Here is a 27,370-nt window from a genome sequence, read left to right as displayed (position 1 = left end):
TGACTGTCCTTGAAGGCAGCTAGTGTGTGTTCACAACCTTGATGCTCACGGGAGCATCTGAGCAGCCCAAAGTCCACAGAGCAGCTGGCCAAATGGAGACCACCCACAAAGGCCAGCTGTTTTATGAGTGCCTTAAAGAGTTCCTTATTTAAGGAACACTTACATTTTACTTCCGGCCTCTCAAAAACAAACAGGCTCGCAAAAACAAAGCTTAGGTTCTCATAGAAAGTAGGGATTTTTCTACACATCAGGAACCCCAGTAGTGAGCAGACGTGATGGTACGACAGGCCCCTCTAGGAAGAAATGATTTGCACCAACATGCCAGCAGGTGACTAAGCCTTGCCTGAAGATCTGTGCTGTCATTTGAAGACTTTATGGGCCTGGGCTGCTCTGAAAAACAGCATCGGGTCTCTTCATACCCCAGAATGTTTTCTGCGAATGGAAAATTTCCTGCCAAAGCAAGTATCCATCACGTTAGTGCTGCCAACTATGGAGGCTGCTGCTGGAAGATGCAGGCTCCATCCTCTGGTTGTCAACCATCAGTACACAGGGGTGTGGAGCCATCAGACCTGGAAGATTCAAGTGCTAGGCTCAAGCAGGCAAGATGACATCCTCTCAGTAGACTTGGCGCTGTCAGGAAGGACGTAAACATCCAATGTGGAAGGGTTCCGTGAAGGAGGCATGTGAGATTCTGTAGCAGGAAGAGCCTCCTGAGGGCTCCAGGTCAGGGTGAGTTGCTGGATGAGTAAGACCAGAGTCTATCTTGTGAATAATGGAAGCCAGAGACCATCAGGCCTGTGTATTCGCATGAATGGGCATGCTGCTGACTGAGCAAAAGCATACTCAGGAGGAGTGCATCTGGAGTAGCTACATCCTGGGTTCACAAGTCTTGGACTTTCTTGTCTTGACAGACAAGACAAGACTCTTATTTCAGAGTCTTTTTTGACCCCATCTTATTCTCTCATAACTCTTGAAATGCATTTGTTTCTTGGCTTTACGACGTTACTAAGTATCAGGATCACTGACTGAAAAAAAAAATAAGATGCCCATTCCCTAAAGGAGGGTGTACACTGAGAGAGCATTTGGTCCCCTGTTGTATTTTATTACTGAATGTGTATAGTCTGCCTTCTTGCCAGAGGCTCAAGTGCCCTTCAGTAGGCATTCCGGATAGACCTTTGTGTTTCTGTCTGAGGAGCAGGCTTGCTGGCAATGAAACCTGGTATTGCAAAATCCTTCCTTAAGCCTTTGTTTAATGCCAGAGATTTCAAATGCTTGCAGATTCTGGAGAGGTGCCAAACAGCGCTCCCGGATTAGGAAACGGGTGGAAGGACTCCCATAATCTATAAACCTAATATAAACTGCCATTTCAAATGAATGAATCGTTTGGACTGTTGGAAGGAGGCCAGCGATGTTTGGAGTTCCCTTTTTAGCTTATACAAGTTCTGCACTATTGGGCTTTTATAACCCCGTTCTAATTACTACATTATTATTTGCACTGCTTTGAGGTAAGCCCCCTCAAAACTCAGCCTGGCCCTCTTTGCTGACCCTTACCATGGGTCCTGGCTGCCAGATAGTTCACTTGCAGCATTTTCGTCATGTGTCTTGTATGAAAGATCTTAGAGGGAAATGTGGACTCTTTGCACAATATAGAGAGGTAATCTGTTTGAATGCCTTAAACATTACACAGCACACCACTAGGCAGGTAGAGACAGGGGCGTCTGCAGTGTCATGCCTCAACGGCTCAAGTCCCAGCTCAATAGAAACGTGAATAATTTTACTACGAAGCACAAGGCTGGCCCAAGCTATGAACAGTCTGAAAAGGTCCTTGCTGCTCTTTGCTTTGCCTCTTCCTTTGCCAGTCTGGACTCATGCTCTAGTAGGTGTGTCCAGATGGCGAGCTGAGCATTGCCCAGCACAAGAGAAATCTTTTTAAAGATTTGGCCACCGTGAACTCCTGGGGACTCCCAGCTCGTGCCCCTGGCTTGTAGAACAGCCTAGATCTTCTACCACTCTGCTGGTTTCTCCCTCGACAGGAAGCAGCCATTCTGCGGTTGGAATTCTCCAGTCTGCTCCCAGGCAGCCCCAGCTGCAAGCATTTTCACACGGCCCTGGTTTTGGTGATACAAAGAGCAAAGAGCAAACGGAGCCAGCCATAACACTGAGTAATGCCGGGAGGTGCCTTCTAGAACAAACAATGTGGGTGAGCTGTGCAGAGAGGGAATACCTCTGGCTTGACATTTAAATTACTGAATTATTTAAATGAATGTCAATTAGGCAGAGTAGGCTTGCTGCCTTCTGCCAGGGCACTTCCTGGTTATTCTCACAGGCAGGTGTAAAGACTTTGTTCACATTAGATATCACACTTCCTGTCGCACCATGAAGGAGCACATGACACAGTTCTCTACTTCTTGACATATACCACGTTGATGCCAGGGACTGAGATGTCCAGAACACACACGTTCTTACCGGTAGCCCTTAAAGGTATTGCCTAGCCCAACACCCAGCCCAAATAAAATATTACAGGCCCACACATGTTATGGTGAATGTTAAATTTGACCAGACTGAAAAAGTGAGTCATGGATATTTTGAGGCTTGCTGTATTCCGAAGAACTGTGGATATTAAAATCTAAGTATGTTCTGCCTTTCTTTTAGCCTTTGTTGATTTAGTAATCCTAATTCAGAAAATCACTTTGGCATCTCTTCAGACTAAGACTGCCAGATAAATGTGTGTGTGTGTGTGTGTGTGTGTGTGTGTGTGTGTATGTGTGTGTGTTGGGGGAAGAAGAAGAAAAAGAGGGGGGTGTGCTATTCTACATTATGAATGTAAGGTCTTTATTTATATTTGTGTATATGTGTATGTATAGAAAATAAGTCTGTAAAGGATTTCCTAATTAGCTTTATGGGAAAGTACCAGTTAAATACATGAAATGTTGGGCGGAAAGCATAAGAGACCTAGATTTGAGGAAGGTTTTGTACTCATTGTCGCCTGGGCTTGGCTCCTGGTTCCATATCAAAGATCAAGTTAATTATTATATACCATTAACAGCTATTCTCCTTTTGCCTTTTTTTTTTTTTTGTCCTGAGTGTGGAGAGCAAGGATATGTAAACCATGGGTTTTGACATTTGATTGAGAGGAATCACTGACAGAAAAGCAGTCTGTCACTCTTATTTGTCTTACAGTTGTCTTCTACAACTGTAAGAAATATGTAGAAGGTTGAAGGAGATTTAATTGAGATTCTGCAGGAGCTGATGAAGGTTAATTCTGCTTCATGCCTGTGTGCTCTGCAAAGTGGGTTCAGTGAGTTGAATTTCACAAAATGTTAAAATTATTTGAGTTTTGTTGTTGTTGTTGTTTTTTCTTCTTCTTCTTCTAGTGAAATTCTTTAGGTTATAATCCAAACATCTTTCAGACTATTTGTATCCTGTCAAGAAATAGAGACCTTGGCAAAGTGGTGTTTCTTCCTGTATCTGTGGACATAGGCTTTAATTTAGGCTGCAACTTTGAAAGCGGCTCAACTAAGAACATACTATTAGAACCACAAAGTGTGAATCTTTGGTGTCTTGGGCCACACATTTATTTCTGTTTGTTGTTTCACTACTTTGTTGTGCTGCTGTAGATCAGTGGTCCTCAACCTGTGGGTCACCAACCCTTTGGGGGTCTAATGACCCTCTCCCAGGGGTGGCCTAAGACCATCAGAAAACACAGATACTTACATTATGATTCATAACAATAGCAAAGCTACAGTTATGAAGTAGCAATGTCAAGTAGCAAAACCTTGGTTAGGGTTTCCACAGCAACTCTTATAAAGGAAAACATTTAACTGGGTCTGGCTTGCAGGTTCAGAGGTTTAGGCAGCAGGAAGTGAATGAGATACCAGGTCTTTCTTGAGCTTCAAAGCCCAATCCCTAGCGACACATTTCCGGCAACAAAGCCACACCAACTCCAACAAGGCCACACCTCCTAATGGTATCACCCCCTCTGGACCTATGGGGGCCATTTTTATTCAAACTACCATATGTAACAAAAATAATGTTATGGTTAGGGCTCACCACAATATTAGGAATTATATTAAAGGGTTACTCCATTAGGAAGGTTGAAAAGCACTGCTGTAGATAAACCTGGGACATGTCGCCCATGTATCTTGTTCTCCTCCGTGAGCTGTACCCCATTCTGTGATCATCCATTCTGTAGGCTCAGAGATCTTTCCCATGTGATGTTGCTTATGGTAGACTAAATGATGTCTGATTATCCATTATCGGCCTGTGAATGGTCACTCTTCATTTTCTTTTCATCTTACTTCTTCAGTGCAGCACTAACTCTTCATCCCCAACCCATCATCAGCCAGATATACTTTCCCATGCATTAGGTATATTCCTGAATAAATATGATTGAAAATTATTCATAATTAAAATTATTCACAATTAAAAATTCGTACAAGTTGCCTTATTTCAGTCTTCAAAATGTAGTCCTTTAATTCTCTGTTTCAGGTCACACACAAACCAATATGACACTATTAACTTCCCCCATAACTCCCTTCTTTCTTCTAAAGAATGGTCACCTGCTGGGTAGTGGAGTTGGAAGTTCTCAGCCTAGCTTCATACCCTTCAAAAGTCTAGGCTCTCTAGAAATACTGTCTTTCAACTCTCTTTTGGCAAGTGTGAGTTTCTTGTTCGATTATATGTGTGTGTGTGTGTGTGTAAATACATAAATATAAAAATATATGTGTGTGTGATTTTTTTTTTTAATCTCCTAGAAATGGATTTGTGCAGGAATATCTCTTGGATTTCTCTAGTCAGGGAAAATAAAGACTATCTCTTTGCTCATTAAAGTTTCTACTCATTAAAAATATCTGAAGGTTCTTGATTCTCAGGGGTCAGACTGGTGACATACATAGCACCGGCAGTGGCTATTTTGGATTTTCTGCTCTCAGGCATGTCTTTGCTTTTGGATGAGCCCCTTGTGGTTTTCTAGAACTAGTAAGTCAATTATAAACAGAAGGAGGTGTCTGTGGCTCTGCCTGTACTCACACTGTGGATGCTGCCTGCATCCACACGGCAGCGGGCAGAGAACTGTGTTTCCAATTATTTGAACAGGGAAGAAGAAAGATTAGCAACACTTTTTAAAAAGTTTTTGAGATAACCCACATTTTTATACATATACACAGATCTGTGTAAATGAACTTGACATTTCCATCTTCAGATTTTCTCTTACGCACAGCCACCTGACCTCTTTTTCTTTCTTTTCCTTCCTTCTTTCCTTCCTTCTTCCTCCCTCCCTCCTTTCTTCTTCCTTCCTTCTTTCAGTCCTTCCTTCTTCTCTTTCTTTCTCTCTTTCTTTCTCTTTCTTTCTTTCTTTCTTTCTTTCTTTCTTTCTTTCTTTCTTTCTTTCTTTCTTTCTTTCTTTCTTTCTTTCTTCCTTCCTTTCTCTCTCTCTCTCTCTCTCTCTCTCTCTCTCTCTCTCTCTCTCTCTCGCCTTTTTCTGTGTGTGTGTGTTTTAAAGAAAAAGGCAGTGACCTCGCAGACATACTGCCCAGAGTTCAGTGATCAGAGGGAAGCCCCTATGTGACAGAGACCTTGGGAGAGAGCTCTGGAGGCTGTATTTCCTTGAAGAGGGCTTTGGTGACAGTGGCCTTGGCTAACTAAGGAGCAGCCTTTAGGACTGGCCCGTGCACATCCTGTCTTCACTTTCCTTTCCTGCTGCCTGAAAGTGTTGGAAGTAGCAAGTCTGAACTAATCATCCTGATGAGGGAGGAGGAAAGAGAGATGTGAAAATGAAACTGCAAATAAGTGTTTTCAGAAAGACAATTGGGAGGTCTGATGCAGTGCGGCTCCCCTGTGATATGCTTCTGTTGCACATCAACATCACCAGGAATGGCCTGGTCTCTGGTACCTACCTGCTACCTAATTGTTTAAATATAGCTTCATTCCCTTTTTTTGTGCCCTTGGCCTGAGTATTTAATGTTGGTTTATTTTTTTCTTCTTGTTCTTTACCAGTTGACAATTTTTTCCTTTCTCTTTTCTTTCTTTCTTTTCTTTTTTCTTTTTTTTTTTTTTTTTTTTTGAGACAGGGTTTATCTGTGTAACAGTTCTGGCTGCCCTGGAACTTGCTTTGTAGACCAGACCAGCCTCAAACTCACAGAGATCCCATTGCCTTTCTCTGCCTCCTGAGTGCTGGGGTTAAAGGCGTGTGCCACCACTCCTGGCTGCAGTTGATAGTTCTTAGGAGCTATTAATTACAATTTCAACCAACACACAAATTCCAGTGTTATCATCCCAGGTAGTCTAGCGTCTAGCTGAAAATGTTCATAACTTGGATTTGTAGCCATAGACTCTTCTACAAGTATGTTCCAAAGCAGTTAAGTTCTCAAGCATTGCTGGCTTGTGAGTGCCGATCTAGTGGGAAATGGTGCTATCTGTTGACATGTATTTATTTAGGAACCATTTTTTTGGTATAAAATAAAGATGACAAATATTATGTTCCCATTAAATATTTTGTTAAGATGCAGGATATGAGAGAGGAGATCCATGTTAAGAGTTTGGACAGCCCATTGCCAGTATGATCTAGCACGACCTTAAGGGAGATGCACAATGTAGACAGATATACTCGTACACTGAGATGGGATTATTATTTGGTTGAGTGACAATCATGTGGAGTGTAGACGCTGGTCAGTATGATGAGTCTGTGATTGGCTTTGGGGTGATCTTAGGGAAACCTGCTGTTTTTCTCCGAAAGGGATGAAGCTCACACAAGTAAATTGTTTTCCCTTCTCACCTCTCCTTTGCAGATGAGAAGCCCAAGGTCAACCCGAAACTTTACATGTGTGTGTGTGAGGGCCTCTCCTGTGGCAATGAGGACCACTGTGAGGGCCAGCAGTGTTTTTCCTCCCTGAGCATCAACGACGGCTTCCATGTCTACCAGAAGGGCTGCTTTCAGGTTTATGAGCAGGGGAAGATGACCTGTAAGACCCCGCCATCACCTGGCCAGGCTGTGGAATGCTGCCAAGGGGACTGGTGTAACAGGAACATCACGGCCCAGCTGCCCACCAAAGGTTCCCATGGCTTCTTCTGTTTCTAGATCAAGGGGTTTGGGGAGTGTTGCCCAACTTGTGTGGGTTAAGGATATATATAGCCTGAAGCTTTTTCTCCTACTTCCTGAACCAGAGCTGATAGGCCATGGAAGGTCACTTTGGGGGAGGAAAGGAAAGGCATGGCCTCTGGAATCTAAAAGGAGAATGAGCATTTTAGGGAAAGAGAGGACGGCTTTGCTGACGACAGGTCACCACAAACAGGTATATGGCTCCCCAAACCCATGTCCACTAGGGTGCCATGGTGACTTTCAGTCACCTTCAGTAATTCTGCCTAGTGAACATTCCTCTCTAGGCCTTGTGTGTGATGAGAAGTAGAGCACCAACCAGCCTGGTGCCTGTGTGGAAAGCCTCTCCCTTGTAAGAAGACTACAAAGGAAAGCTTGCTCACCCTTCCAAGTCTGATCCCTGGCCTTCAGAAATGGAAGTCATACGCAGTTGTGCATGAGCCCCGCAGTTAAGGAATTTCCCTTCATGCATTCACGATGGCCTCCACGTCCTTTGGAAATTGGTCTCCCTCTGAAACTGTTTTGTCGTACAGTGAACTCTAAGTGGGTATCTCAAGTTGCTGTCAGGATTAATATAGGCCCGCCCCAAGCCAAATTTATTCTCTTAATAAGTGGGACGTCTTAATAAGTTTAGTTATATGATTCTGTACTCACCGAAGAAGGAAAACACAAATGGCCTAAGAGAGGCCACTCAGAGCCTTCACTGCCAGGAGTATCACTAGATGGGAAGGAAGCAGGAGGCAGACAACCAAAAAGCTGATAGGTCACATGACAGTTTTAAAGTTACTGTGCTCCCCTTAGGGCCAGTAGAACAGGCTACATTCTGATGTGAAAATAGGGTTGCATAAGGGTTTGAAAGAGAAGAATAGAATATTTAAGTAGTTAAACTCAAAGGTCATTCCTTTATGCTCAGTATGTTAATTCTTCACTCACAGAGTGGATAGACAAGAGGAAATAGCTGTATTCACACAAAAACTATGTCAGCAGTGTGAAGGTCCTGATGAGCACATACTGCTACACATTAAGCTTTATACAGTTATTAATGTATTTATTTATTTATGTTCATCTGTGCATGTGCACTCATACACGGGCATTTGCCTGAGTGTGTTGGGGAGGTCAGGGGACAACTTGGGGGAGCTGGTCCTCTAACTATGTGGGTTCCATGGATCAAACTCAGGTTGTCAGGCTTCACAGCAAACGCTCTCACCTTCTGAGCCATGTCACCCTCCCAACACCCCATGTTTTAACAGAAGCCATTTTGTACAAAAAATTTTATATCTGAGAGGCCACAGCATCTGTCATTTTATTAAGTCACTTTTATACATAATCATGCAGATGACACGCACTGTAGAGTGTTTTGTTTACCAACCTGATTCTCCGGACTTGGGGAGTTAAGGAAACAGTGGGAAGGACTTTTGAGTAGAGACTGGATTGCTGAAGATTAAAGCTTAGCGCTTTCTCCCTGGGATAGCACAGTGGAATGGCTGTCCATCAGGGCTGGTAAAGCAAGGAACGTCAAGGCTTGCGTGGCTCATGTATTTTAGAAGCTCTTAAACAGTCGTGCATTAATACAGCTGATTCTCCTCGGAATCCTTTCCAAACCCCAGTTCTGCTTAATTGAATGATCACGTAAGTGAGTGTGTGGACCGTTGGCTGGATATTAGAAACTATTTTAGTCGTAAATTGTCTTGATCTGTGACAGTCCTGGTCACGATCAGGAGCCAGTTCTTAGGATATTGGTAAATAACAAGAAAATGGTGTTCCCAACACCCACTTAGCATGTTTCTCTCCGTTCTCCAGGGAAGTCCTTCCCTGGATCACAGAATTTCCATCTGGAAGTCGGCCTGATCATCCTCTCGGTGGTGTTTGCTGTATGCCTTTTAGCTTGCCTCCTGGGAGTTGCTCTCAGGAAGTTTAAAAGGCGCAACCAAGAGCGCCTCAACCCTAGAGACGTGGAGTATGGTACGATAGAAGGGCTCATCACCACTAACGTCGGAGACAGCACTCTAGCGGTGAGTTTGTGACCCCAGAGGGAAGCCTGCCTACAGCTGAGGCGGAGGTGGAGTCCTTTTTTGAGTGTAGAAAGCCAACGGTGAATGGACAGTCCAGACATGCGCTGTGACTAACTAGACACTGGGCCCCTAGCCGAGCACACGTGAGCACCTGGTAGAAGAGCATAACTCCTGTGAATAAGAGCACCTATTTCAGACAGACACTGAAAGGATGGGCTTGCAGATTTTCCTTTGGTGGATTCTTGGTGGTTACTTTTCCTTGGGGAATGTGAGGAAAAGGGACAAAGAATGGTTGGTGGCCTGGAGTTCTGGAGGATTCGGGATGGTAGTAATCAGTCACTGTATTTGTAACAATGAAAGTGTTTTTCTAAGGCATCTTTTCGTTAATATTAAAAATATATATATTTTTCCCTTGAGATTATTTGAATACCCCATTATTCAGAAACTTGACATCTTCAGGAGCAGCCATTAGGTTTTTGATGCTCTAGTACTGCCCCCTTGTGGAGTGCAGGCAGCTGGTTGAACCAGTGTCCTCCAGTAGAAATCTGGGTAGCCCGTATAGAGCTCACAATGCTTTCACACCCACCTTAACAAGTAAGGAGGGAGGAAAAAACCCAAAACATTTAAAGTTTTTTATCGTTTCAATGTGCAATAGAATTATTGATGTTTAACATGAATTTTCAAAGCTCTCAGGGTTTACTTCTGCAGCAGCGATGGTGCTGTTATTAATTCATTTGAAGATTTCTCCCTGGCCAGGGAGGTGGCTCAGGCGGTGAAGATGCTCATGCTGAGCTTGATGACCTCAGTTCAATCCCCAGGGCCCACACAGTAGACAGAGAAAACCAACCCCAACAGGCTGTCCTTTGACTTCTAAACATGTGCTGTGGCAAGGCTGGCCCTCCTTCAGTAAACAAACAAACACACAAACAAATAAATGCAACAGAAATTAAAATTGCCCATAAATGTTAAAGCTGTAGCGTCACATTAAAAGGGAATGTCTTCCTTTAGTTACCCCTCGAAACTTTTCGTTAAGTCAGGGAAGTAGGTCACTTACCATACTCAGCCTACGATAGAGCACAAGAGAATAAAGTAACAGCATTCTCCCTGGATACTACATGGTTTCTCTGGAGAAAGACAAAGATCCGTGGGTGTGAGGTGCAAACGATACAAGCAGATCAGCGCTCTCCCTGTCACAATCCAGTGAGCTGCAAGTCAATCAAGCTATCTCTGTAATGTGTTTCCGAGTTATTTAATGCTCTGCTCCTGTGTCACACCAGATTGTCGTGCATGAAGGCCGACTCCTTCACTGCATATGACAGGTCTATAAGTGCCTGGGAGTTCTGTCATTAGGTTTGCTGTACAACCTTCCTTTGCTGTTTTCTGGAAAAGAAGTACCCTCGGCACTGACCGTCTTTAGCTCATGAGCCACACGCAGACAGCAATAGGACCCAGCACTGTAGTCAGGTATCAGAACCACACTGATGCCAGCCAGATACAGGCTGGGGACCATCTTGCCTTGCTTGCTTATACCATCAGTGTTGTGTTCTTATGAAAAAGGAGCAAGTTAGTCTGTGTATCTCCTTCTCCTTTTCCTATTTGAGTTGTGGTGTGGTGGAATTGGGAGAAAGGAAACTTTTTTTTTCCCCCACTAAATGTTTGCTCAGAAGTCTGTTTTAAGGTTTAGGGAGAGTTTGTAGCAGGAAGACATGAGGATGGTTCTGACAGAGCTTCAGCAAAGCAAGATCCTAACGTAGATTAGTCAGAACTTTGTTCCCCAGAGCTGCTAACATGTCTAATTACCAAGGGCAGTAATTGGAATATCTAGTGTAAATTACTGTTTAAATAGCTCTTAGAATTTTGAAATAGGAACGAAAGCCTGTGCCAAAACAGTCTTCTCCACACAACCCAGCCACGCAGCTGACAGAATGTCACGATGTAATGACATGGTAAGCAATAACCGGTCGTCCTTCATTGCTTCTTTAAACAATATGTTCATTTATGTGAGCAGAGCAAAGTGTAACCTTGCTGAAGCTCGCCCACGGCTGGGGTTTCAGGAGTTGAGGTAGGATCTTTATGAGGCTTTTGGTTGATTTCACCCCCCCCACCCCCAGTCTGTGAACCTAATTAGAACCAAAATTATGTATCATGAAAAAGCAGTGGCTTAATGTACAAGAGTTGTTTTTCTCAAAAAAATAGCTGAAAGGATGGAAATGGCAAGCACACTGAGAGAATTGTTGGGGGGACATGAACCCTAGTTCACCTACGATCATTTTCTTCTTGATTATCTTTTCGTGGCTCTTAGAGGTTCTGATTTTTTTTTTTCTGTTGAGTGTTCAGTTTTGGCAATTTTACTGATCAACAGTGTTTTACAGTAGTTCTCCAAGGAAGTGAGAGAAGATGAACTTCTCAGAAATCTGTGCCTTGCTTTAATGGAGCAGGTTATGTGCGGGGACAGGAAGAGCTTTGGGCAGGGTTAATTGGACAGTACTGTAACCTTCCCACCACCACCATGGCTCTGCGGCTGTGTGGCGGAGGTGATCCAGGCCAGGTTCTGCTCCTGAGCCTTGGCTGCGAATATGAAGGAAAACTTTTATGAATGAACCAGCTGGCAGTCTTTTGCCAGTATGCTCATTTGGAGAAATCAATTTGCATCTCAGGTTTTATGATTTAAGTGAAACATTGTTTTACTTTTCTTTCTTTCCAATTTGCAACTCATGTTAAGAAATGACAAGTAGGTGTTAATTTAGTGACCCGTTTGTTCATCTGTTACCTGAAGAAAAATAGAAAACCTCCATCCAGAGAAACACCCACACACCTCTAAGTACAAATTCAACGATTCCCATGTTATTAGAGTATTTCCATCTTAAATATTACTCTTAGATGTCCACATTCCTAATTTGTTTGCTTCTCATTAGATATCTCTAGTTTGTGTGGCAATTGAAGAAGGTCATTCTGTAGGCAGTTAGTGGACACGGTGAAATACAGTAGACAATGCACAGCTCTTAGTGCTGACCATCTTCCCACCCCACCAGTCCTCCTGCTTTCTCGTGCTCCGTCCCTCAGACTTCGTAATGTGCTCATTAACTTAGCTCAGCTTCCCTTCTCGTGCGTGCATTCGTTTATAAAACTCTAGAGCTTAAGAAAGAACGACTTATCTGTCAGGAAAACCTGCCTTAGGTTTAGCTTCTAATTTTCCCGAGACATACAAACCAGTCCTTTCAGGGGAGGCTTTCAGGCAATTTTAATGGGTCACATAACCAGAGTTGCTGGAAACCGTGCGGGTTACCATGGCATGTATCCTAGGACTTCAAGGCAGGAGCTGTCCCTCAGTAACTTCTTTTTCTCCTTGTTTTACATTACAGGAATTACTGGATCACTCCTGTACTTCCGGAAGTGGCTCTGGTCTCCCTTTCCTGGTACAGAGAACCGTGGCTCGCCAGATTACCCTGTTGGAGTGTGTCGGTAATCCTCTGTTTCCCTTCCTTTTGGGAAATAGGAAATAGTAGTTGTGATTCTAGAGGTAGGAGGGAGCTTGGAGAAGTTTGCTTCTCGTTGCTTATTAATTGCTTCCTCATCAATCGAAGGAGGTGCCAAGCGACCGTGTGGTTATTCAACTTCAGGGTATGAGATAGCCATGGGGGTCTCTGTTCCCTGTGACTCATGTTGGAGAATTCAACGAAGTTCCCCTAAGGGAGACTTCACTGACTAGTACAGACAGTGCCTCGTCAGAGGGAATCGAAGAGGCCGTGTGGAGCAGGGACTGACTGATCTGTAGGCTTCTGGATAGTAGAGATTGCTCCCTGCAGTTTTCCCACCCTTCCTCCTGTCCCCTTCCTGTAAAAATAGGGATGAGTATGTCTAGTCACTGTGTGTCAATTAGAAACAAGAGTTTATGAAAATATTCTTATAAAAAATTAGAGTGAATTTTATTGTTTTTTTTTTTTTAAATTAGCCCTTAGTACCAAGAACTATTATACATTTTGATAGCCTTCCATTTTTCTCTGTACAACGTATTTTAGGTTGGCATACTAATTGTTTATGAACCTTTTGTGCTCCTTCATTTATGGAAAAGCTTTACATCTTTTGTTATTGGATGTGTGTATAGGATATGTGTGTGTGCATGCCACAGCACGTACGGAAGTCAGAGGGCAACATGGTGGGGTTGGTTTTCACTTTATGTCTTTTTATGCGTTCTGGGGATTGAACTCTGGTCATTGGGCTTGTGTGGCAAGTACTTTCCCCATTGAACCATCTCACTGGTCCACCTTCCTCCATTTCAAAAGTGCACATGCCTTTTCTGGTATTGGGGCTTATCAGAAGTACTTTAGAAAGCTGTGTAATAGTCATTTTGGCTGGTCCGTTAGCAAAAGTGCTTGAAGAGGATTTAGCACACATTCTTCTGTCTTCTGAACTGTCAGAATGGATTCCCGGGAATTGAAGGTTACTATGTCAAGCATGATTAAATGATGATGATGATGATGGCTTCATTAATTACATGAGACTGGTACAAAGTGCTTTGTTTGTTTTTGAGACAGTCTCTTTTGGCCTAGGTTGACCTAGAACTCAGCATATTGCCAAGGATGACCTGTAATTCTTGATACCCTCACCTCTGTCTCTTAAGTACTGCAATTATTATAGTCATACATCCCTATGGACAAATGCATTTGTTTTGGGTTTGAGACAGGGTTTCTCTGTGTAGTCCTGGCTGTCCTGGAACTTCCTTTGTGCACCAGGCTGGCCTCAAATTCAGAGATCTGCCTGCCTCTGCTTCCCAAGTACTAGGATTAAAGGCACGCGCCTTTACTACCCTAGCCGGCCAAATGCATTTTCAAAGTCCTGATTTTGGGGCCTGAAGGGATGGCTCAGTCAACAAGTCCTTGATATACAAGCGTGAGGACTTGATTTTTATCCCCAGCGCCTGTACACCAAAGCTGGCCCAGTGGCATACGCCTGTGATCCCAGCACAAGGGATGAAGAAACAGGAAGATCTGTGAGATTTGATGGCCTAGCTGGATCTGTGCACTTTAGGGTTAGTAGAGGCCCTGTCTCATAAGTGATTGAAGAAAATACCCAATGTCAACCTACGTATGTTCACGCGTGCCCTTTCCCCTCCTCCATCCTTGGCACACATGTGCAGGATGCACTTTATTTTAAATGAAGCCCTCATTTTTTTACTCCTTTCCTGTGGTGGATAGACATTTGCAGGTAGCATGATAGGTTTTGGTAGCTACTCATCGAGGCGGTGTGCAGGGATGGCTGGCATTGTCTCTACATTCCATCTGTTGCTCGGGCTTTTTGGGTGGGAGTTGTACCTCCTGCCCTCTGCCAGTTTGTTTGGGGGAAGCAGCTGACCATTATAGCTGCCCCCGCCACTTGCTACTACTTGAAGGAGGAACACTCCCAAGCCCAGTAATAACTCTGGGGTGGGCAGCACTGTTTGCCTAAAACACAGGTGTTAGGAAAGTGCCATGTTGCCTTTTCTCCAGGTCTTTGTATACTGTACCTGTTTCCTTCCCACTGTACGCAGCTCCACCACAGTTAACTGAGACTAGCAAAAGATGGGGGGGAAAATCCTACAAACAAAACCAGATGTACTTATCACCAGCAGCTAGAATTGTCTGCCTGTAGAAACTAGCATCCTGTCTGTTTATGAGCAAAGAAGCCTGGGTAGTGGTGGGAGGCAGTGAAAGGCATGTACCCACCTCTCCTGCCTTCTTCTTGCCCTAACACTCATCACTCGCAGACAGTCCCATATGCCAAACTTAGTCCTCAGAGTTTGGCTCCAGAGTCCACTTGTGTCTTTGCACTGTATGTAGCTTCTGACTGTATACATGTTCTTTAACATTTTTGAACAAGTGTAGATTCAGTTTAGTGCATTTTGGGGGTTGACGGTAAAGACTGATAGATGCAATGTGTTTTCAGGTGTTTGGAGTTTGTGTTTGCATGGTGTGGCTTCGGGGAAAAGAATGTAGATAGATGATTACTTTAGTTGAAGAACATGGATAGTTGACCATGTCAGCCCTTTCTAGACTGTGCCATCCAAGTCTGAAGGCCCAGGGCATCCTCATTGTGGATGCTGCCTGACCAGGAAATTTCTAAGAAACCGTGCCACTCTCTTAGGGGCTTCTGCATAAGATTCCATTAGCAAAAGCACTTGAAAGCCATTAAAATACATTTCTATCTTGATTTTATCTACCTACATGCCATATATTTTATTTTCTTTATTAAAGAAAAAAACAAACAACATTTGCAACAACAAACAACTTTATTATCCACAATTCTTTGGGATATTTTTCTTTCCTTACCAACGAATCAGCGAATACAAAGGGAAAATAAAGATACAAAGCAGAGCAAAGGCAGGAAAGGCTGAGCATTCATTTTCTGTTTTTTTGTAGCTGCTGCCTTTGCAGCATCTCAATACCAGTCCTCATCCTGAACAGAAATGCCAAGCCATTCTTATGACTTGATTAAAATGGCTGGTAAGCTAAACAGACTCTGTATGATTGTTGACAGCAGCACACAGTCAATTCTGGCCATACCTAGCATCCCTTTATGTTAGTGATTGGTATTGGATGCGGTTATTAGCTCTTGTCAGGGAACTCCTGTTGGCTCTCCATACTACCTCTAGCGCTGGATGGTACCCAGAGCGTCACACCTGTGAGGCAGGCACTCTGTCGTCAAGCCACATCTCCAGCCTCCAGTGGCTTTGTGAATGTTTCAGGTGTGTCGCTTGGACACACCTGCTTTCTTTCTATGTTTAGGTTCTTCTTGGCTTAGTTTCCCAGCGGAAGACTGTACTTGTGAGCGTGCAGGTGGCCCTGCAGCTGCCTGTTACAGCCGTGTGAGAGTGTCGTCACCACATGCCTGGGCAGAAAGCCTCATTGCTTTGTCGTCTCATCTCCTGCTGCACTGCCTGCCATCCAGGCTGATCGCACCCCAGGTTGACCGCCATAGTTCTGAGATAATGGCCTCCCCTTCCCCTACCTCTTTGATCTTTTCTACCTATAATTAAAGAGATGATTGAAAGGGGAACGCGAACTTGATAGGCGTGTGGCTGCGGCATGGTGGTAGGGGGCATTCATCAGACAGGTCAGATCCTAGCGGAAGTCACGCTGTTTTCTAAAATGTGCTCTTCAAATGTCTTAAAAAAAATACTGCATTGTTGCAAGTGTATGGGAGTTTTGTGTGCGCGTATGTCTGTGTATCACAACTTTGCGTAGTGTCTGAGGAGGCGAGAAGAGAGCATTGGCTCCCCTGCAACTGCAGGTTTAGATGGTTGTGTGGATTCTGGGGATTCTGGGGATCAAGTCTGGGTCCCCTGGGAGAGCACCCAGTGCTCTTAACCACTGAGCCACTTCTCCAGCCTTCAGGCGACTTAAAAAAAAAATAAAAGGATTTTATTGATTAATATTGCACGTGTGTGTTTGCGGCAGACGTGTGAATGTGGACGTCAGAAGACTGCTTTGTGGAGTCAGTTCTCTATTTCCACTTTTATGTCAATTCTAGAAATCGAAGCCAGGATTGAACTTTGCAAGTACGTGCAACCTGCCGTGCCTTCTCTGACTCCCAAATGCTCTTTCTAGCATATCCCACTTGTGACATCACCGGGGCCCAGCGAAACAAACGCTATGACCAGTGTCAGACATCAAAGCTGTTCTGGCATTACGTGCTTCTAGCCTTGAAAAATCTGCTCTTGGAACGTATCTTCCTCCAAGAAACCCTTAGAGGTGGTAGTGCACAACAGCCTCCTGGCAGCACTATAGTTTGTTGTTCATCTCCAGGACATCAAACTGCCCTTCCGTGTGTGCGTGTGTGCGTGTGTGTGTGTGTGTGTGTTGGGGGTGGGGTGGCTTAAGAACATTCAGATACTTGTGCTTCATATTGCTTCCGAGGGCCCAGTGTAAAGGAAGGGAGCCAGGAAGCAATTCAGTGTTCACTTACACACTCCCACACTCAGTGTGGCTTTTGATACCGCGTTGAAATCTAACAATCACTGTTAATTTCTAAACTGTCCTCCCTCTCATGTGGTTTTGAAAAACCATATGCCAAAGGTTTCTAGCCTTTTGCCGTTGTGACTTTACATTGCCGTCTATAGAAATGCTGGGTCACCTTCGTAGCTAGCCTGGGACACAAGTTAGTCACCATTTAGGAGAGCTGTTTAAATATAAATGTGCAGTTAGTTGGCTTTCAGCTAATTGTGTGGTACTTATTGGAAGGCAGTTTCCTGTCACGATAGGGCAGATGGGGGAGGGAGGAATAGTCTGCCAGAAGCCGAATGGCCTTCACATTTTATCTTTGATGCCAGTGGTGACTTTGTTTTATCCCATTGGTGGGAGCTCGGGCTTCATAACATCGGATATAATTGTTAATCGGTGCAGAGAGGAAGAGGGAGGTTCAAACAGAAGGATGTTGTCAGATTGATTATGTTTGATAGGAAAACGGAAACAAAAATGTTTCTCACGTAGGTGATCTGTTTTTCTGTCCTCAGGGAAGGGCCGGTACGGAGAAGTGTGGAGGGGGAGCTGGCAAGGCGAAAATGTAGCTGTAAAGATCTTCTCTTCCCGTGATGAGAAGTCATGGTTCAGGGAAACAGAATTGTACAACACTGTAATGCTGAGGCACGAAAATATTTTAGGTAAGTATGAGATAAGTTTTTCATTAACTGGCCTTGATGGAGATAAGTGCCTCTCCTTTTTCTCTCCCGTTTGTCACATCTGAGGTTTAGAGTCTCTTCTGAAAAACAATGTGGTGACCCTCAGCCTTTATAGATTACTTAATTCTTGACAGGTATTGTTTGTTTGTTTGTTTAAATCTGCACGTAGGTTATAAATTCCCTGTGTGATGAGAAGGAAATCTGTTGTGGGGCCTTCTTACTCCCGGATCTGTGGATGTATTTGAAACAACAGAAACTTGCTCTGCATTGTTCACTTCAAGGCTTCTTGGGTGTTTCTGCTTGCCCCACCCTTCCTGAATATTTATTACTGGAATCAAACTAAGAAAGGTCTTTGGATTCTTTCCTAGAGATTCACAGCTCCCAGGGATGCCATAATTAGATACACATTCCCTCAAACTAGGCATCATTTTTAAAGACCAGATTTACAGAGGGATTCGGCATACATTTTAATTTGAAAACTCCTCGCATACTTCTGGGACTTACAAAGTATAGATGAATTTTCATCATCTCATCACTAAAGCTTAGCAGCACTTTAAAAAAAAATGTAAAGTGCCCACTACAAACCTGCTATGGTAATGGAGAGGGCCCATTGGCTTGTATAGTTTCAAAAAGCTCTGAGTATGTTTCCATTAATACACACATATGGTGAAAGCTGCCTAGAGTGAGTCTTCAAAAATAGAAGTGAAATCTGTGTAGAATTTAACTGTAGGCTGTAGTGTTGGCCACTGTATGGCTATTGGATTATGTCTGGGCCATTGGACAATTCATTTCTACCCCAACCTGTCAATTTAGTATTCACATGTGACCCACGTTGTTGGTTACTGGTGAGTACATGGCTTTCCAAAGCTTTACTTCAACAATGTAGTGGTGATGTTTAATCTCAGGAACATTTGAAAGTGCTTTCGAGGGGCTGGAGAGATGGGTCAGTGGTTAAGAGCACTGCTTGCGCTTGTTGGGGTCCTAGGTTCTATTTCTAGCACCCACATCACAACAGTTTGTAACTAGTTCCCAGAGATCTGATGACCTCTTCTGGCCTCTATGGATACTGCATGCACATGGCACACACACACACACACACACACACACACACACACACACACACACGCGAGCGCGTAAACAAAACAGCAACCCTCCCCACCGAGTAAATAAATTAATAAATAATGTATTCCTTTGATTGTTCCCATGCCTTTGATTGCTTCTGAGCTTCACTTATAAATGTGTCTATATCTGGCTATAACCTTTATGTGGGACTATGACCATCAGGGGGCTTTGACCTTGTTTGCATTGTTCTTGACTGCCCACTATCTCCTTTCCATCCCCTAACCTCCTTTTCTTCCATCAAAACACCTCAGTCCCTACCCATTTCTCTGGGATAGACTCCTCTGTGTGTTTCTGCACACCCTCTGCTGTTAATCTACCACTCACAGCCTATACCGCACTAGCGGATCTGCGTGTAATAGCTGTGATGACAGCCATAGCAACACTGCCGGGGAGTGTTGGCGGACAGTTGCTATGCCTTCAGTTCTGCTGTAAGTGCTTCATGTGTGGAGAACTCTCAGGTAACCCTAACCACAGCCTTAGAGAGTAGGCATCCTTATTTCCCCAGCTTTAACAAACAAAAGTACTGACGAGCAGCAGAATTCTCGAGCTGGGGATCGTGCTGAACAGCCTAACCCTTCACCCAGGTTCACTGCTGTGCACTGCAGTCTGCAGGGTCGTCGTATCACAGTGCGCTGGAGTCGTGTCTTAGGTTACAGACTCAAGGCTAGGAGGTGGACGCTCATCTATAGTCAGATTGACGTGAGGCTCCCAGTCTTCCTTCTGCCTCCAGAACAGACTGAGACTAAATAGCAGACATAGTTGGTTGTGCTAGGAGCTAAGAAGTGCAACAACGGCTTATCTTTAAATACTAGAGTCACTATTAATGGGACGATGCCTTTACTCCTAGGGGGCTTGTGAAGTTTTGAAACCTTTTGAAGGAAGAGCCGTCTGCACCTGCCAACCAAAGTTGCATCTTTCTGAGCATTCACTGCCTTATCTCACTATAACTAAGAAGATTGATTAGCATGGAGATCTACTTCCAAGTCTTTTATCACACTCCTTAAAAAACATATGCCATATCACTCTCTGCATTGTTTTTGAGACAAGGTCTAATGTATCTCAGGCTAGCCTCAAACCCACTGTAGAGCCAAGGATGTTCTTGCATTGCTGATCCCCTTGCCTCCACCTCTCAAGCGCTAGAGTCACATCTAGAAGTACCACCATGCCTGGCTTCTGTGGAGATGAGGATCAAACCCAGGATTTCCTGTGCACTAAGCAAGCCCTTTCTATGCATAAAGTTGAATAGCATTAAAGTTGCCATGGCTGTGCAGAGGTCACCAACATCCAACTTCATAACTGTCTCATGCTCTCGTGTCATAGATGATGGGCTGATGAGATGGCCCAGGGCTTGCTGCCAAACTTGAGTTTGCCCCGAGTTCAGTCCCTGGGATCCCCATGGTAGGAGAAAACAGACTACCACCCATTATTCTTTGACTTCCTCTATGTGCCATGAGTGCGCGGGTACACATGCATGTACACACAGAATAAATATGTAACAATAAAAAGGAATGTAATTTCAAAGGTAAAGCAGTATTAAGGGGCAGGGGCAATGTATCAGTAGGTAAAGTGGTTATTTCGCTGGACTTGCAGCCTGAGCTTGGATCCCTAGAACCCAAGTAAAAGCTTTGCTGTAGTACAGGCATTTTGTAATCCCAGCGCACCCCTAGTTGGAGACTGGGGATGGAGACAGTTAAGTGCTAGAAGCCCATGAGCCAGTTAGCATTGTATACACAAGAGAGACCATGCCTCAAGCAACATGAAAAGCAAGGACTGACACCTGAGCTTGTTCTGTGAGCTACACACATGAACCCTCCCACATGTATGCTCTCACACCATGAACACATACATACGCCTGTGTGCGCGTGTACACACGAGCTCACACACAAGAATACGGTTGACTGTTTAATGTCACTGTGTCTTGAGTCCTCTGGGGAGGGAGGGGAGCAAGCTATCACTGAAAATATAAAATGGGAACGTTCTTCCTGCACACTGTGTGCTCAGCCTCACATGAAGCGTTTTGAACGCTCCCTTTTGCTTCCATATCCCTTTAGGGTAAGCATCCTCACCCTCATCTTATAGACAAGCAAAGCATGATGGAGGTTTTTGTGTGCCTTGATCAGGACCACGTAGCTCACGGATGGCTGAGCCAGTATGTGAAGTAGCCCTGTCGCTTTAGAGCGCAACCATCTCAACCTCTTGCAACCCGGCACCTCGGCTGCTTCCTGAGAGCGCTGCCACTGACAACTTCACGGGTTTTCAATTATTCTTTAGAGGACCTTCCACTCTCGAAGAGCCTGGGAGGATGGCTCTGGCCAAAAGATTTGGTCAAACCATCCTCTACCTGGGTTATATCCAGCGGGTGAATCTGAGTCCCGGCCTCCAGGTACCTGCTCGGCTTTTATTCATGATGGACTGCTTTGGATTCCAAACACAAACATCCCACAACAGTGCTCCAGCGCTGGGAAGCGAACATACTTACATAAAAACCTGAGGGGTAAACAGTTGAAAAAAAAAAAAAAGGATCCTGCTCATTTCAAAGTTCTTTTTTTCTGGCTTAGAACATAACGAATGGGACAAACAAAATCTTTCCTTAAGGGCTAAGGGTCGCAGGGAAGGTGAGGGCAAAAGAGCTTGCTTGTTACATGTGATTATTGTTTCCTCCGGGGAAGAAATCAGTACTGGCTAGGGCACAGGTGTGCGTTAGTAGTCTGGCTTCTTTGGAATGGCACTTTCTAGTTTGGCATCTTTATTTGGGAGGAAAGTTAGTGCAGAGTAAGAGTCCCTTGAATGTGCTTAGAATGTGCACGAAAGGAGCTTCATGTCGCTGAGTCTGTTACTGGTTTATTTCTCTTTAAGACAAGTTCACCTGTCACCTCTGGATGAAAGCCTACTCCCATGTCTCCTCTAAGTTATTAACATGATTTCTCTTAGAAAAGATTTATTTAGATACTGCTGAGGGTACAGCTGGCATGGTAGCAAGAGAATGCTGCCTGCTCTGAGCTATTCAGATTCCGGGTGCTGGGCTCACAGTACCTTTTCGTATGCATGCTGCAGTATCCATTTCCTATTGTGATTTTTCCCTTTTTCAGTTGGACTGTTCCAGCCCACAGACATGATCCTTGTATTTTTACTATGTGTTTGATAGGAACATCAGAAATACACATGACATTTGACTTCGTTTTGTTGTGGTTTTGCTTTCTTTGAGACAGGGTTTCTCTGTGTAGCCTTGGATACACCAGAATTTGCTCTGTAGACCAGGCTGGCCTCAGACTCACAGAGATCTACCTGCCTCTGCCTCCCTAGTGCCACCACCACCAGGTGACTGTTTTGTTTTGTTTTGTTTTTCTTCGTAATGAATCAATCATTTCATATTATTTTATGGTGGAGCAAATATAACCTAAAGAGATCACAGGAGCAACCTATATTACATAAAAACCACAGCCAGTCAGGACTAGAAGGCAAGTGTGTGTGTTCCAGGTTTTGTAGGGTTTTAGAGTACTATTTGGAGTACCGACATAGCAAAGAGTTTAAAAATCCTATTATGGGTGAGCACAAAAGTATAAATGCTGTGTGACTCTTCCTACTGTGTGAGTGTTTGAAAGAAGTCCTTACAGTTTGCTGTTCATGAACCCCGCCCCTTTCAGAGTAGACGCCGTTCTTTGTTGCTTTTGTCATTGTTAATTATTTTTGTTGTTGTTGTTCTAGATCAGGTCTGCTCTGTGACTGTTTTTGGTCCTCGGGGTTCTGTGGTGGAGGTCTCACAGTGAAAACTCTGTCCTCCTTCCCAGGTTTCATTGCTTCCGACATGACATCCAGACACTCCAGTACCCAGCTGTGGCTAATCACACATTACCACGAGATGGGATCGTTGTATGACTACCTGCAGCTCACCACCCTGGACACGGTTAGCTGCCTTCGGATAGTGCTGTCCATAGCTAGCGGCCTTGCACATTTGCACATAGAGATATTTGGGACGCAGGGGAAGTCTGCCATTGCCCATCGAGATCTAAAGAGCAAAAACATCCTGGTGAAGAAGAATGGACAGTGCTGCATAGCAGATCTGGGTAAACCTTCAAAAATATTCTTCATTACCACATTTACTCATGTCCTACCCCGGCGTTTAGCCAGATTGTACCCGTTTCTCCTCCTCACGTGCTGTGCTAAAAACTTCATCCAGTCAGAAAACCTGACTGTCGTTATCACCAGCACGTGTGTGTGTGTGTGTGTGTGTGTGTGTGTGTGTGTACAGCTTTCGTCACTGCACCCCTCATTAACATTTTACAGCTCTAACAATCCTTAAAATGCATTCATCTATCCGTCCATCCGTTCATGTTAATCTGTGAGCATTTCAAAGCAAGTTGCCAACAAAAGAATTCTTTTCTCTGACATCTTCAACATTCAGACTAATATACCATTAAGTAAAGTGCTTATTTGTTCATTCACTTTTTTTTTTAACCCCTTTCAGGTACAATTTAGCCATCGTGAAACACCCAAATTTTGTATTTTCAGAGTTTTGACAAAAGCTGTAAACCCTAAGCCTCTGTAGACTTTCCTGTTCTTCAGACTAGGCTCATTCACTCAGCCCCGATCCCACCCTCACCAGCAACACCTACTGTTGCTTTCTTTCTTCACAAACTTTTGCATGAAAGGAGAAGTACAACTACATATTTCATGGAATGGTTTGTCTTCAAAATGGTTCATGAAGTCATCATCCTTCTGTGGCCAAAGCAGAGTTATCAAGTGGAGGTAGTTATCCCTGAGATAACTCACCCTTTGCCGGGGCGAAGCCTGGCTACCCTTTTGGGTTTTGGGTCTGGTGATGGAGCCTCATTTGTGCTATAGATGAGACGATCTTCACGGCTAATTCTGCAAAATAGTATCTACCCATGAAATTTTGGCTGCATAATTGTGCTAATAAGAACCCTGTGATGTTTTTTTTTCATCCTAATTTACTGGTGAGGCTCCTCATTCTGGTAAAGGTTTAGGTGGAGTCAGCTTTAATTGTATAATGAGATTAATTTATTTTTGTCTGATTTTTTTTTTAAGACAGAATTCGACATGTTAGGGAGATTTATTTTCTTTGATTCACTGTAGAATCTTTGCTTGCACGTTGGGGAGTTATTATTATTATTATTATTATTATTATTTTTACAGTGCTTTGCAAGGTTAAGGGCGTGTTCCCAAAACTGCATGCAGCCATTTGGGTTGTGATGAAAGAAATTTGCACAGCTTCTGTCGACACTCTTAGAGCCACGGTGCACGGTGATTTGTGTGCAAATTCTGCCTTTTTTTTTTTTTTTTTTGCTTATTTACCTATTGTTTACCTGGCTCAAGGGCTGACTGACCTTGCCCTCTGTCCAAGGGTCCAAGGGTCTTAGCTAAGGAGGGCTCTAGCGCCGAATGCGGTGCTCTGAACTTGTACGCCATTGGCACCTTCAGGATGATTGCTCATGTTTTTCTCATGTAACTCAACGACAGTCGTGCCCGCCTTACAGGATTATGAGGGGATTCAGGCATTGCTAGAAATAGCTCCTAAGGATTCAGGTGAGGGCTGCTGTTGTAATATAATAGGGCAGCTCCTGGCTGTGGTTTATGGGATTGGTGAGGAGGGAGATGTGGGATTTTGCTGGGAAGGCCAGCTAATTAATTAATTAAGTTCAGCTGCACCTTTAGGTATGAAGCCTTCCACTTAGGTACAGTAGTTGCTGTACAAACCCGTGTTTCCAAGTTACTGCAAGGGACTGGTAATGTCTCTTGACGGCTTTAAGTGCATGTAATTTTTCATGGTTTACTCAGAAATTGAGGATCAGTCATTAGGAGGAGTGTTCTGTGATCAACGCTGCTGAAAGGACTGTAGCTGGTGGATTTTTCCAACATTTTGTTATTACAAAAAAAAAAAGCTAAGCCTATACATTTTTAATTAGTTAAAAATAAACTTTATTATTAAAAATACTTGCAAATAAATGAAAAAGTCACAAAAGGTTTGAAAGAATATAACAGTGACTTCTAGATTCAAAATTGAAAGTTTCTTTACATTTTCCCTCCTGTGCTTGTGTATTTTTATGAATTTTGGGGTGTGTGACAGACATTATAGCACTTTATTACTAAATATCTCAAAATAGATATCAAGATACATCTTCCCAAACTACAGTTTAATCTCACCTAAAAATCATCAAGGTCCTGCTGTGTAGCCCAGACTGGCCTGGAGCCTACTTTGTAGCCTAGGCTTGGATACCCCTGCCTCAGTTCCCTATTTTTATATTTTTTAAATATAATTTTTATATTAAAGGTGCTATTTTATATTACAGATGTATGTGCCACCATACATGACAGTTATTTTTTGGCTTTCCCAAATAACAGTTGAGTCAAGATTTATAAATTGCTTTTTTTCTTCTTCTTTATTGTGATAATTACCCTCTACTAGGTAAGGGGCTCTTTGTAAAACATAGCATCTAGCATCTTCTGGTGTTTTGTTGTTGTTGTTTGTTTTGAGACAGTGTTTAGGCCTAGCTGACCTGGAAAGCACTGGTCTTAATACTTGTAGAAATTCTCCTGCCTCTGCCCACCCAGGTGCTGGGATTGCAGGTACAGGCTGATAAGCCCTTGGTCAGGGCTCCGGTCATTTGAAGCATTGGCTGTGGCCTCTTCCCGTATGGTGGAGTCACGTGGCTCCAGTGGCTGCATGTGGGCCTCTCCCGGGTGCTATTCACTGCGCGTCATCTTAGCATAATGAATGAGGCAAAGAAAACAATTGGGAAAACTTTTATCCTGCCTATTGCGCCCTCATCTTAAATATACACATGGTCACTTTTGGCATACTTTATTAGTCTAGCCCAACCTTCTGGACAAAACTAAAATCTAGAACAGCTGGCTTGGCCGTGTCTGTTTCAAGTGCCCCGTTACAGCGCTCCGATGTTTTAACTGTAGTTTTAGGAATGGCAGAGGAACATACATGATTTGGAAAATGTTCACAACAGCCGAAGACAGAGAAAGAAGAACCAGCCTGCTTTAGATAAAGGCAGTTGCTAAAATCTTTGCTAATTCTGAAGGCTGAGATGGCATGTGCTCGCTGGCCTTGTGTGGAGTCATGCATTCCAAGCTACGGCCTGAAAAAATCCATTGACTACAGAGAACTGGAAGGGATGCCAACGCACCTTTGCATTGCAAAGTTTCTAGCGTCATCTTGATCCCGTTTGGCACTTCTCATTATACCGAGTGTTATAGCAATCATTTTAAGATGGTCTGTTTATGCACCAATAAATAATACCATCCTCAAAGAAGCCATGCACAAATCTGTCTCTCCCCAGTGGCTAGTGGATAACGGCAGGTTTCCCTAATTGACTGAGGAATTCAGAAATGAGCCATGGTTTAAGTGCTTTGGAACCATTTAACGAGAGAGATGCACTTCGAGTCAGGGTTCAGCCTATTGCCGTCTGTTCCCATGATTCCAGGGGAAGGCCTGTGGGTTCAGGCCAGGCTGATTGCTCTGATAGGCTCCTGTCCCTTTGGGGAGGCAGCAGAACCTGCCGTAGCTTGCCCTTTATGGAACATTAAATTACCTCAGGTTTTTGGTTTCACACCGTCAAAAAATTTGTGTGTGGAGACAAGTGGAAGAAGCGGTGGCGTTCGGGAGTTTAATTTGCTGGTTTTTAAGCCACATTGAGGAACACACGTGATGCGCCGTGTGAGCCTGCTTTTCTGTGAGCTTCAAACAGGGCCTCGTATTGCTTTAGTGTTTCGGTCTGCCATTTACGAAAACCTTTATCCCCCAGAGCTTCATATATCGACTTGATAGCCTCCTAATCGTCCTCAGATTAGTCGTGGTTCATGCTCTCACTGCCGAAGTCACGAGTAATCTGGGATACTCGGGGTACGCTTGGTGTACAACTTACCACCAGAGGGCGCGCTTGGTCGGGGTTGTTTGAAATCCCTCCAGGTGCCCTGTCTGAGAGAGGCAGTAGCGAATCACACTGTTGTCTTTTCTTTCCCCTTTAGGCCTAGCAGTTATGCATTCCCAGAGCACCAACCAGCTCGATGTGGGAAACAATCCCCGTGTGGGGACCAAGCGCTACATGGCTCCCGAAGTTCTCGATGAAACCATCCAAGTGGACTGCTTCGATTCTTACAAGAGGGTTGATATTTGGGCCTTTGGCCTCGTCCTGTGGGAAGTGGCCAGGCGGATGGTGAGCAATGGTAAGTGTCTGGCATTGACTTTGCCTATGCTCTCTTGATGCTGCGTAGCCAGAAGGCACGGGGGACTATGGAAGCGGCATTGTTCCTTGAATCCAACCACACTTGCCTGGCTTCTGGTGGGTTCACTGTGTAATGGCGCTGTATTTGAAATACAACAGAGCAAGAACAGCCCAACAACTATTTTTGGAGTAGCCTATTTTTATTTTTTTTTAACTTGGTTTTTGTTTGGGTCTCTTGCTCCTTATTTCCTTCCCTGTTCTGGCTTTCTGTTTGACTTTCTTCTCGCTGTCCTTCCCT

At 43.9% G+C, this 27,370-nt stretch overlaps 1 protein-coding gene across 5 annotated transcripts in view; it reads left to right on the top strand.

Moving 5' to 3' along the window:
• The window catches only part of Acvr1 (activin A receptor type 1), a 124,330-nt gene that overhangs the window by 77,903 nt on the left and 19,057 nt on the right, over positions 1 to 27,370 (top strand). For all 5 annotated transcript variants that reach the window (XM_060390198.1, XM_021638751.2, XM_021638758.2 and 2 more), the window contains 6 exons: positions 6,786 to 7,049; positions 8,894 to 9,105; positions 12,468 to 12,567; positions 17,594 to 17,740; positions 22,669 to 22,944; positions 26,876 to 27,073. In XM_060390198.1, the coding sequence (XP_060246181.1) occupies positions 6,786 to 7,049; positions 8,894 to 9,105; positions 12,468 to 12,567; positions 17,594 to 17,740; positions 22,669 to 22,944; positions 26,876 to 27,073 (1,197 nt within the window). The remainder of the gene's footprint in view (positions 1 to 6,785; positions 7,050 to 8,893; positions 9,106 to 12,467; positions 12,568 to 17,593; positions 17,741 to 22,668; positions 22,945 to 26,875; positions 27,074 to 27,370) is intronic.

Source organism: Meriones unguiculatus, chromosome 8, assembly GCF_030254825.1.
Source record: "Meriones unguiculatus strain TT.TT164.6M chromosome 8, Bangor_MerUng_6.1, whole genome shotgun sequence".
In the NCBI taxonomy this organism is placed as follows: Eukaryota; Metazoa; Chordata; class Mammalia; order Rodentia; family Muridae; genus Meriones; species Meriones unguiculatus.
The sequence above is the reverse complement of the archived record's forward strand: the minus strand, read 5'-3'. Positions and strand labels throughout refer to the sequence as shown.